This window comes from Phaethon aethereus (genome assembly GCF_964289735.1).
Source record: "Phaethon aethereus genome assembly, chromosome: 21".
NCBI classification, from domain to species: domain Eukaryota; kingdom Metazoa; phylum Chordata; class Aves; order Phaethontiformes; family Phaethontidae; genus Phaethon; species Phaethon aethereus.
Window position 1 is genome coordinate 3316843 of NC_138597.1, and position 12821 is coordinate 3329663.

A 12821-nucleotide genomic window follows, 5' to 3' on the forward strand; every position below is an offset into this window, starting at 1 on the left:
GAAACAAATATCTGTTGTGTCAACAGAGGATGAAGAAACATCATTTCATTTTGCTGAGGGGGACTGGAGAACAGGAATTCACAAGCAACAACTTGTTGCTCCAGAGATTTGTAACTGCTAACTTCTCACCATATTTAATTAATACAGTGACAACACGAAGAATTTAACCCACCATTTTCTTCCTACTCACAGTTTGGCTGGCAGAGAATGAAGGTACGTACTAACCTCTTTCCACACTTGTGTGTGCATAGGTATTACAAGTGCAAGGTGGTTGCATAACAGTGATGAAGTATTTTACAATTCCTAGGTATTGCGTGGCCAGCTATCTTGACATGCAATGGCAATTACCTTGGCATCTGTGTTTAGCAAAGGTGGATCTATCCTAATAAGCAATGTAACAATTGAGCTGAGATTATTTTTTTTTTCTTCCATGTTTTGGATATTCACAGAAATTATTTTGGCAGCTTCCATGGTGTTTACATACTTTCTCCCCAAATTCCAAGCAAACAAGTTGATTACTTACCTGATTACAAAAAGGCAATAAACATTATGTCTCTGTCTTCCCTGAATACTACCAAATGCTTCTCAGAAAGGAACTTTATAGAATGTAGTTTAGAGGACATTCAGTTATGTTGGTGCGGTTCTCCCTTACTTCATCAATGTTGCCAGTCTCAGATACTTACAGGTAGCCACGTCGTACAGCTCACATTTCTGTACCTCGCTTCTGTGTCAGCCATTTCACTTTAAAATCAGATTTGTAAGTACACCCAATTTCCTCCTTCAGATTTTACAACCAAGTCCAAAGCTCCTGGTTGCCTATACACATAGCCTGATGATTACTACTCATGTCAGAAGTACTGAAAATATCTTCAATCTCCAGAGGCGTTGGGGGGGGGCATTTTGTCTGTGCTGTCATGCTGATGTTGTGTGTATTATGTGCATATGCCTATGCCCATTGCTGATTGCTCATACATTGCATGCTTTAAAATGGTTTTTTTTTGTGAGTTTTGATTCTTTGACCTAAGAAGAGAACAAAAATTCTTACAACACAAGAAGAGAACAGCAAAACTAGCATACTAATTAATGGTGTTAAAAAAAAAAGATAATGAAAAATACATCATTTTCTCAAGTAATAGCAATTGAAAATCAGAATTCAGTAGACCATGCTAATCTTATTATTTCTTGCCTAGATTCTAATGTACAAATAGCTAGTAAATAGTTAATTGAAATACACTCTCTCTGCATACCAGTATATTCAAGAAAATAGTTTAATAGCCTTTTATAAAGTTTACGGTGTGGTTCACCATTTTACTTGATGATGGAAATGAGAAAATACCATAACCAAAAAATGCCAGGGCACAGTGGAAACCTTCCTTCATGTGGTACCAGGTGACTTTTACGTTGTTGTCCTCTAACCGTTTCTTGTACAACAATCCATCATCCCTGAGCACATCATGCTCACAGGTAATTATACAGGTATCAGGTAGGCAGCAAACAACAGCATCTTCTGCTAACAGGGGGGAAAATCTTGTGTTAAGCAGTTCTTTTGCTTCTTCATGGACTTGAGGTAAAAATGAAGTGGGTAACGGTGGTTTATAGCCCAGTTTAAATATCTCTGGGATAAGATCTGGATTTATCCATTTCCTATACTTCAAATTCATACTCTCAGGAACATGAGAACCTGCCAAAATAGCTTCCTTCATAGAGCAATCCTTTTTCAAGTACTTCAGAATAAAACGGACTGTACGTTCTCGGGACAAGAAGGCGACGAAAGCATTTTTCTGGTGAGATGGCAGATTAAAGTTCAATGCTTGGAGAAGTGGATAGATCAGTACCTGGGCACATATTTTTGGGATATCTCTTCTATTTACCAGTTCTTGGCAAACGCTGGCAGTAAAAGTGCCCCCTGCACTATCCCCGCAAACAATAATCCGACCAGGATCCACCCCGTAGTTTTCTGCAGTCTTCATAAAGTGTACAGTAGCAGCGAGACAGTCCAAATTTTGGGATGGATACTTACGCTCAGGAGATAAATGATACCTAAAATGTTCAAAAGACAGCAGTTACTACAAATAGATATATTTGTAAATTGTTTGAATGTGTCATCTTAAGTGCATCCATATATTTGCAAAAACTCACCAAACCCAGTATTACTTATTTAAAGTTTTGCATGCTGAAGCAAACCAGAAGCTTCACAAAGCCACACATTTACTCAATTCCTGAAATGAGTGCACCTGCCTGGGAATCACAGTTCATGCCAGCAGGGAAGTCTCCAATTCTCTCATTTGGACTGTGACATACCTTGCAGGTATGTATAGCTGTGAGTCAGTCCTGCTTTACCCACAAGAGCCAACCAAGTTCTGGCTCCCGAGCTTTTTACACTGATTATTGTATTATGATATATTAGTTCAATATTGTGGGTTATTATATGTTTTAATATAAAAAGAATAATTTAATAATATATTATAAAGCACCACATAGTAAGTACTGTGGTGACAAAATAGCTTCCTGCAGACAATGTTTCATTGATTTTATTAATTAGAACAAGTGAATTACAGAGGTGTGATGTTAAAGTAACAATCTCTTTGTTTATTCCTTAACAACTTGCTTTCATATGATGAAAACCAAGGCAGGCGTAACAGTCAGATAGCCAGTCAAGTTAAAGTATTGTAATTTGATTCCAATAACATATGAGACTACTTTGAGACTACATTTTTAACAGCCATGGTTCTTTATTCTCTGTATTCGTGGTCTTAGGGCTTTCTGGAGAAGATTAAGAAGGAAAAGATAAATACTGCAGAGGTAACAGTGCAGGCATTCTCTCTTAGCCCTTCACTGTTTGCTGAAGCATACTGCTGCTGCTTTTCTGTTTTTTCACTATTCTGTGAAATTAATTCAATGGATTCATAAAGTAAACATCCTAATAACCAGGGAATAAAAGGATATCGATATCTTTTCGGAGTCACTTTAAATGCATCGTGACTCACCCAGATGAGATATTGAATATGCAATTCATTCTCAAAACCAATTCCTCCCAACTTAATAAAATTCTTTAGCAGTGAATTTTTTCATGGATCAATTTGTTGGAAGCTAAAGTTTCTTCATACCATCAGCTATTTTCCTTAAGCAAAACATCTTCAAAAGGAAGCAGTGATCCTTGCAGGTTTAAAAAAAAAAGTATTGAATTTTAGACTTATTATTTACTCTTTTAAATCATCCCCAAGGCCCTCTAAATACTAAAACCTGAAATTGGGGGGAAAAAGCTTATAATTTCTATTATCGAACAAAGGCAATTATTATTGTGGTGATAACGATGTCAAATGAACAAATCTCTTTGTTCTTCTGAAAATAGCTGGCATACCTATTACTTTTGTAATTTTATAAACCTGTATCAGGTATTTCTCATTGTCATTTCATGGCACATGCTTGCTCACACATATCAACAGCGTAGGGGTAGACAACACTAGAGCTCAGATTCTTTTCTTATATTCAAAGTAATGTAAGTACAGAATGGGCATTGTTCAGGGGGTGGGGGAAGTAAGGGGGAAAGCAGCGGAACTAAAATTCTGGGAGTAATGTTGGGTGGAGTTCACTTACCCGACAGACACAACCACTGAGTCAGATTTTCTGGCTATGCACCGGCATATCCTTTCATGACTTCCTGAAGAACAAATGTTGTTAATGTAATTAATATCTTAGAATAATTGAAGCAGTATCATCCCTTCTTTTTCTATGACATACTGCCATGATTGTTATGTGGGCCCCTTGCCTATTTACTGAGCTACCCAAATTTTCTCTAGGATAAAATTAATCCAGACTTTTGATCATCAGACACACTGTGGAGTTCATACATTAAGGATATTGTCAATCTCTAAGGAAAATAAGGAATTATTATTATGATTATTATTATTAGTCAAGGGGCAGTGGTTTGAAACTGAGAGGGGGTAGAATGGGATCGGATACAAGGAAGACGTTTTTTATGATGAGGGCGGTGAGACAATAGAACAGTTTCCCAAACAGAACAGGATGCCAGGATGCCCCATCATTGGAAGTGTTGAAAGTCAGGTTGGATGGGGCTTTGAGCCATCTAGTGAAAGATGTCCCTGCCCATGGCAAAGGGGTTGGACTAGATGGTCTTTTAAAATCCCTTCCAACTCAAACCATTCTATGATTATTATGCACAGTTGCTTAGAGTGGATGTAAGGGATAAAATAGCTTGAGATCGTTGTAAAAGCTTATTACATTGTTTTAAGTAACTGAGTCTGAGACTGACTTCGGTATGTCATATCATTTTGCTGTGGAAATGCTGATTGTAGTACTATAGCTAAGTCTAAATGAATTTTGTATTTGAAGCAGAGATTTGACTGTTCTCTGAAGAATGAAGGGTGCAGCTGGTATGCACCCTCTGAAATCAGTGTATTTCTGTGTGGCCAATTCAGGCAGAAATCTAAGGCATCCAAATTCTGTTATAGTAAATTGTCTAATTATGTAATTATTCCATGGTAAGGTTGCCGGCAGAAATGTGCCTCTTTTAATGTATTTAAAGATACATTGAGTTTTCCTTCAACCTTAATTCCTAATTTGCTGCATTTAGAAGATTTGGTTTACAGATACATGCTCAATGATGTGTTCATTCAGTGACAGAATTCTAACGCCACTTAATATGAGTGCATGTCTACTGCCTGTAGAAACATTATATTTTAGAACTTTTTATATTACACGTTTGCAATTATCTGCTTTCTCTAATAAATATAAACTGTAAAAAAAGGACAATATAATTAAAGCACATGCATCATGGACAAACATTTTAAAATAGATGCTCTAGGCCACTTGAATTGCCATGAACACTGTTTATAGAAGTCCCAATAAACATGCTGCTGTTAGAGATGAAAGGGAGGAATGCAGGTGTTTATAACTTCTGTCAGGTTTTCAGACAAAAAAATAACATTTCTTTAGCAGCACCACTTACTATAAGGAATATATATGCCATAAAGAGTTCTATATCCTATAAAAAATAATTTAGATACTAAATAAGGGTAGACTGGAGAGTTTAAAAAGTAAAAATAAACATCAAGTGCTTTCTATCTCTCAATCTTTCAAGCTAAGCTTCAGTCACTTCTTAGGTTCAGGATAGTTTTAAAAAATATATAGTTAAAAATCCTAAATAATCATGTTTTCTCTTTCAGTTCCTTACTGATGCTTCCAAACATCCCACAGCCTCCATGGAAGAAGATGACTCCTCTCCGTTTGCTTGCAGATGGTACTCTTGGGAGGTAAATCCTCACTGGCACCTCATTGAAATGTAGATCCTTTATGAAGAGCTTTGAATCCCTACATGCCGGCAGTCCATCAGTAATCAACCTCATAAGTATGTGCTCCTCAAAAATACCCAAACTTTCTAAGTTTTTTGCCTAGGTAGATACAACAGGAAAAATGAGAAATTAGTATAGGAAATTCAAGTCTTCCCACTCTATAAAGGCCACAAGCTACCTTTTTCTATACTATGTTTAGGATAATTGTATTGGTTATTTGCTACTTTATAGGATTACCACAAATAACTCTAGCAGTTTGTGATTTCAGTTATGAAAGTAAAAACATACATCTTCATGATTTGAGGTACCATTATTTCTGGAAGAATGTTGTAATACTTGTTCTATGAAATGTATTATACAAATACCTTCTAATTTCTGCAATCTGGATTTACCACAAGTAACATCAGGCATTTGCTTAGGTATGGAAGTTAGGAGTCATGAGGCCTGAGGCTCCTTTTATAATCAGAGGCATTTCTTGAGAATGGTTCTAATTTCAGGTGTGTTAAATCATGCTCTGGAGATGTCTGTTCATGTCCATTGATTATAAAGGGAGGCTGTGTACTTCAGATGCCTCAGTTTAAGTATTTAAGGTTAGGTGAGATGAAAATGTCCCTAGCATGACAGCATTTAGTATACTGGGAGAAAAAGACTCATCCCAGTTTGTGAGCAAGATTTCATAACTTACTGGTCTTGGGTCATCTCCATGCCACAGGGTCAGTGAGAATGAGCTTTAAGAAAATCATGAGTGCCTATGATCAATAATGAAGGGCTGCTGGCCTAAATGAAAAACTGATGAAAATGGTTCTGACTCTTTTCTCCATCAGTGAAACTTGTCTTTATCAAGATCTCACAGGTATTTATGAAATGGCTCTGCAGTCAGTTTCTTACATCTAGTCAGGGAAAACAAATATTCTGCAGACAGAGAGGTTTGTTAAATGTGTCAAAATATTGTCTTATCCAAGGCCAGCCAACTGCTGATAATTCAGATAGCCTGAAGATCACATTGGAATCTTCCTTTATTTTGCACATGTGTTGTAACAGATGCATTTCCTGCTATTTCCCTTCCCATTAAATGGTGACTTAATTGCCCTTATGGACTATTATAATTCATTCTTCTGGAGTGATGATAATCATCACAAGCAATTTGCAAATTGTATTGTTCTCTTCTGAGCAACAGAAGTCTCTGTATACACTGCTGTATCCATGCCTTGTAAACTAATGGCCAGATATGCTTTTGTAAATTGTTCTTTCCAGCCTTGTGTATCGGGACTTTAATTTAGACCTGCTCTCTCTGCCTCAGAGACAATTCAACTGTTGGCCTTAAATAGTAATTTTGCTGTGAAAGAATGCCAGAGTAAGACAAAGAGGCAGAACTTTCTTAGGTGCATGATCCCAGCTACTATGTACATATGAAGCCAAATCTCACATAGTTCAAGTCTGTTGCAACACCCAGTTCCTCACCAAGGCCTTTCTCAAACGACAGATTCTTTCTTCCTAATAATGTAAACCAGGCTGCAATAAATAAGTTGGGTGAGGAGTAATAAAAGAAACCACCATGAGCCATGGAAGAGAGACAAAATCATTTAGAAACAAAGATGGGAACCCAGAGGTGATCTGGAATTTTTTCCTAACGCTCTGTGCCACAACTGCGAGCAGTGCTTGGGCTCTTTTAAGTCACAGTTCCTAGAGACAAATGGATAGATACAGTTCTTGCCTTCCATTTGAAAACACACATTTTTAGGTATCATGGCAAAGGGGAAAATATAAGAGCAACCGTGGCAGAAACCGCAAGGTCAATATAACCTTCCCCAAACAGCAATTTTCAAAAACTCTCAAGACTCTTAAGTCATTTTGTCAGAGTTACGATTTTGGAATGGTTGAAGTTGGAAGAATTGCCATACCTTTTTTATTTAATCTCATCTGCACTTTCTAATGTCCCTGAGTTTTTACAGAGCTTTCAGATGACAGATAGTAATATATATGATAAACTAGGTATCAGATCATTCTATCTAAATATCCTCTTTCCTTTCCTTATCTTAGGAGCTCCTGATGTCACAGAGGCATCTTCAAATTCAGGGAAAACAAGTGTCATGAAGGAGAATGGGGAATTTGGTATGTATTCTGTTGAAAAACTTTTTGATCAATAATTACGAAATACTTCAGAACCAATAAAAATACATTCAAAAAATAAAAGCTATGACTATTCCTAGACAGATGTGATCAGTGTTAGTAGGTGAAACGTATTATATAAGCCAGGTTCCAAAATGTGTATATGTGTAAGAAAAAGAGGACACAGATCAGCGCGTCAGCATACCTTTTCTTGTGAAATTGGGTCTCTGAAAAACTATTTGCTGAAACACCTAAATTCTGGCACAAACTGGCTTTTTATGTGGAAAATTATATGGGGACCAGATTTTTACTTTAAAAATAATTATGAAATCACATACCAACTAGCAAAAAACACTCCATTTGAGCTTCATGGACTTTAAGACTACCTTAGACAGTCTTTCTGTCAGTCACTTTGTTATGCTGTGCCAGCTAAAATAATTATCATCAAAGCTTTATATCACAGTGCAATATGCAGAGTTAGTCTAAATGCAGATCTGTATGAATAGATTAAAACAAAAGCTAGGGTGTGAGGTAGGAGGCTTTCTCTCATCTCTTCCATTTGGGATTGTCATTGATTTCTTTATGACAGTGTATGTGGATAGATGCAGCTGGAGCATTGTATGTATGACACCTATGCTGTAGAAGGTACACCTTTAACCGTTAATGCAGCTTTTCTAAGACGTATTGCAAGTAAAGTGGAAGACCAGAGGAAAAGACTGTCCTGTATTGCAAAAGAAAAGAGGTCCTTACTCCAACATACAGTACAAACAGACACATCACTGACACAAGAAGAGCAGTATTCATCAGAATGAGCAGGATATGTTCACTGCGCATGTGCAATGCACAAAGCATCATGCACTGTATAAGAAAGTCCTGAAGTCCCCACTATGAGGGCTACTTCTGCGAGCATAAACATAAACCTAGACATTCACCAAAAGTACCGCAGATGTTTAAAGGTTTTCAAAAGAAAATTAGGTATTGAATGGATTCAGTGCATAGCAAATGGTGAAGTGCATCTTCAAAACTATCCAGAAAAAGGAAGCTGAAATTTCTGGAACATATTATCAATGAAGATAGAATATGTACTATTGCATAACAGTCACTTAGAAGCTGTAAAAGCGGGTAAAAAGAATAACCTGAAAGAACCTTTTCATCCAACCAAGTATAGAAACATAAAGAACTTAGTAACATACAATCATATTATTATATTATGGCCATATTATTATATTAAGTTTATAAATAGCTTAACATGAAAAGCAGCATGAGATACATAGGACAGGAGACTCTTCTTTTATGCCAGACAATGCGGAAAGGTACATGGGGCCTAGGCCACTGGAGGACCAGGGACAATTCCTGCATTTGGTGAATGCTGCTATGTAAGTTCAAGCAACCGACATAAGTCTGTAACAGATTGTAGTGCAATCAACGTAGTGCGGTGTAGAATCACCTTTCAGGTTGTGGGCCTTAGTTACTATGTTCATTATGTATAGCTAGGGGATTAGGGAATACCTTTACGTGAGATGAGCTCCATACAATGAAATGAAACCACGCTGTGATTTTCCTGCAGTGTTTCTTTTGACGTGTTATGTGCCAGACATGACAGGGCTTAGGCTGCTTTTATGTACTCCTCTTGCCACCTTTGAAAGCTTTTTGGACAAAAGCTGTTTCTTTCTCTGATGGCAAAGCACACAGCACAGTGACTCTGGCTTGCACGTACTTAATAAGTGATAACAGGTCTAGCTGAACCTGCTTTGGCAAGGAGTTTAGATTAGATGACCTCTGGAGGTGCCTTCCAACCTACACGGTTCTATGATATTCAATGAAGACACAGTAATTCAGTCACTGTGGAAATAAGAACAGAATCACAGCTAAGAAAATTAGAGCAGATAGTTCAAAATTTATGAAATGACCTTAAATATAGCAAAGTGCATTGAGATACAGAAGGTTTGGTTATTATTATGCATGTAAATGATATCCACAGCCCTCCTGTTATGCACAGGACCAATCATTTCATTATAAAAGGCAATCAAATTACACTTGTGGCATAAGAACACATATCACAGTATTTAAAAGAGCTCACCTCATACTGACTGCTTTTATATACAGTAATAGAATACCAAATCAAACTTTGGCCTTTATCTTTAAATCTCTGTTACTGTGTGGTTCCTATTACACATAGTTGCAATATTTAGATGCATATCTTCAATACTCAAGTTTTTCCTTTCCTGAAAATCACAATATCACAGAGCATGATAAACTCACCAGAATTTCCATCAGAGTGTATACGCAATGATAGAAGCGGAGCTTTGATGGATGGTCAACATCAGGAGGAATCTCTGCCTTGAAGGAATTATAATCCATAGCAATTAACACCAGTAATACAAAAGCAACTAGAATTCCTGCTATTAAAGCCAGAGCATAAAAGGATTCCATTTTTCTTTGGTGGGAATAATTTATTAGAGAACTGTTAGATGTGGTTCTGTCAATATTTATATCCTCTAGACTGACTCCGCAGAGAAGTAATTTGCATACCAAAATTCCTCCACCCTCCTCCTCCAGATAAAGCTGCCAGATGCTAGAAGCATGAAAACATCCGGCTATTACAACTTTATTTAGCATGGTCAAAGTTAATAGGTAGAAGACTCACATCCAGGAAATGTCATTATTTTGTACATTCAAACATTGCAAATGAACTTTATTTTTTATCTGGTTTAATTGTATTCTGCTTTATGGGCCTGAAAAGCCATGTGTGATTTTTTGCAAGTGTAATGAAGATCACACTTAATGAAGATTTTGTTAGTGTAAGGAAAGATACTACCTCTACTTAAGAACACATGGAAGACTGGCAATGCTGAACTCCAGTCTCCATGTTCAGGAATTGTAATAGGTCTGAAGAATGATTCTAAGGCTTTTTGCTTGGTGCTGGTCTTTTTATTCCCTGCTATATTGCGGAGGCAGGCAGCTGGCCAGAACAGTTAGAACTGACATTCTGAAGTACATCTAAAGGAATTTTGCTTTTAGAGATTCATATGGAGCTATCAGTTATTTGGAAGCTCCCTACCTGAGTGTGCAGCAATGGTCCCTGGGCTCACCAATGGTCCAGTGATATCAGAGGGAAACTTCCCCTTGACTTGGAGAACCTTGGCCCTAACCCTCTATTCTGATTCATTCTAAAGAAAGGAGTCTTTACAACTTCATTGTTCGCTATTTTTTGCCAAGACATTATCCTTTTTTGTAATTTAGGCTGTGATTAGACCATATGGCCAGCCCAATGCTTGTACCAACAGAGGTGGTGATAGTGAAGGAATGAGTGACCAGGTGCAACTCCATGTATTTCTGTCCACCATGTGACTGGACAAAACTTGTTTGGGTAAAAGTAAAAAGCAAACAAACATTACTTCAGCTTGATATAATCAGTACAACCTATGCTTATCCCCTGAACACTGAAATATTTCTTTACCCCTACTAATCTCCCACGTATTTAATTTTAAAACCCTTATAAAAGTTTGTAATCATGGTCATAGAAGAGAAATGCTCCTTTATATGAGCCATAAGATTCTGCATTTGGCTAACAAACCTGTAGTGGTATTCCCTCAGAAAGTGGGATCTTGACTAAAAAAAGGTAAGTCCTTTCCAGCTTTTCTTGTATCCTTAAAAGAAGCAGATGAAATATATCTGCATAGAAAAATCCCATTTATGCAAAGTATGCTTTACAGGAAACAGCAAGAAATTTTAATGTGAATTAGTCAATAGGGTAAACAAATATTTAGCTGTGTGGAATGAGAGTAAAACAACATGTGTCATAAGAGATAAAGTACCGGATGATAAGAGTGACCAGACTGGATTCTTAGAGACTAGGTCTAATCGTTCACTTCAGTGGAAGTCAGCAAGTACAACTGATTGAATTATGTAGTTTAAAATTTAAATTGATAAGTAGGTGTTACGGGTAAGAAAACCGTGAAATCCATGTAAGTTATAACATGGAACTCTCGGCTTAACTCAGCAGGCCTAGACCTTGTGATCATAGTAGGCATCTTTCCAATACTGACTCAAATTATTTGACTAAGCTGGGGCATAATTGATCTCTTCCATCATTGTGAGGTGAGGACACTTAACTGAGCCCCTCCCAACTTCTTACTCCATCCAGACCTGTGGGGATACACAAACTTGAATGATTTTTTTTTTTAAACCAACATAAATTACAGCAAAAATTAAGGCTACTTTTATATTCTGAGGAGGAATATAGGTTGGGGTTTAATGAGTTTTACTGATCCATCCTAAAATTAAAAGGTTTTAAGTTCTGAACGTCCCCATATAAACATACTTTTAAATCTGACAAGTGAAAGTTCAAAGACCTTTCTTCTTTATTAATTTTTAATTCTCTTTGTGGTGGACTTAAAGACTCCACTGATATTATTATCTGAGGACATCATGGAATATCCAGATTTCCCCTCATAAAAGCTGGATGTCAAAATACCAATTATCTTCTGCCAAATCGCTTAGGAGCTCCCAATATACATGTGTTTTCTCCCATGATATCAAAACTTTCAGACCAGCAACAAAGCAACTAATGAGAGATTGGAGGGGAGGTAGGAGACCTATGAAGGAGGTTCTTGGACTTCGGGGTTGGTTGGTTCATTGGTTTAGGGGATTTTCTTTTAATCAAATAGTGTTGGACAAAGTTTAATTGGAGGGCAGGGTTGAATGTTCTAAAAAAGCATCTCTGTTAATTATTCTACAGGTCAGCTTCTAGGAAACATCTGGATTTATTCATGCTACTGTTGTAACAGATTGTTCTTCCTCCAGAGAATCAGCTGATCCTCACTGCCCTGTGCCATTGTGCATATCAGGAAAGATAAAATAACTTGTAAAAAGGCAGCAGTCCCCATAAATGAGTTAAAGGATCAGTTGGCCATTGGAAACCCCGTGCTGTTTACCCCACATATCATTCTCTCCACTGCCCCCCTCCAGAACTGCTCTTCCCTTAAAAACATTCACGATACCAATTTGTAGGGGTAATGGCAGTGATTCAGTGAGAATGAGCAAACTGACATTCTGCTAACAGTGAGTAAAGTTCTAGAAATATCCAGATAAATTATTAAAAATCCTAACCTTATCCTTGCTCAGACCATCATCAAAAATGCTGTGAGTCCTATTTGAATGAAGAACCCAGCATCCCTCTGTGCCTCCTCTTAGCTCAACTGAATCTCTCCAGAGATCTTATTTTCCCACCATGAATTTATAACATGATCTTACTCCCCCACATTAATTCATACACCTAAAGCTGATCCATCCTAGCCTTCCAACCAAAGAGGTTTGCCTTTGACAACAGCATTCTCTTCCTAACATTCCTCCTCTTTTTGGCTTCCCTTTCTAGAATTGTCAAGTTTGAAGAAGCTT

The 12821-nt window shown here is 37.3% G+C and overlaps 1 protein-coding gene across 1 annotated transcript; it reads right to left on the reverse strand.

The window, feature by feature from the left end:
- Positions 1 to 986: 986 nt before the first annotated feature.
- LOC309412503 (arylacetamide deacetylase-like 4) lies at positions 987 to 9881 on the reverse strand. Its single transcript, XM_082009413.1, has 4 exons — positions 9684 to 9881; positions 5195 to 5411; positions 3598 to 3661; positions 987 to 2040 (listed from the first exon to the last, which is right to left on the reverse strand). The coding sequence occupies exons 1-4, from the start codon at positions 9852 to 9854 to the stop codon at positions 1269 to 1271; spliced, it is 1224 nt and encodes a 407-aa protein (XP_081865539.1). The 5' UTR covers positions 9855 to 9881; the 3' UTR covers positions 987 to 1268.
- Positions 9882 to 12821: the final 2940 nt, after the last annotated feature.

Excerpts from the sequence above, each read along its gene's own strand:
- LOC309412503 (XM_082009413.1), bottom strand. The coding sequence starts at position 9,854 with ATGGAATCCTTTTATGCTCTGGCTTTAATAGCAGGAATTCTAGTTGCT. Across the intron at positions 5,412-9,683 it reads ACACTCTGATGGAAATTCTG|GCAAAAAACTTAGAAAGTTT; the intron begins GTGAGTTTATCA and ends GTATCTACCTAG. Across the intron at positions 3,662-5,194 it reads TGGGATGTTTGGAAGCATCA|GAAGTCATGAAAGGATATGC; the intron begins GTAAGGAACTGA and ends TTTGTTCTTCAG.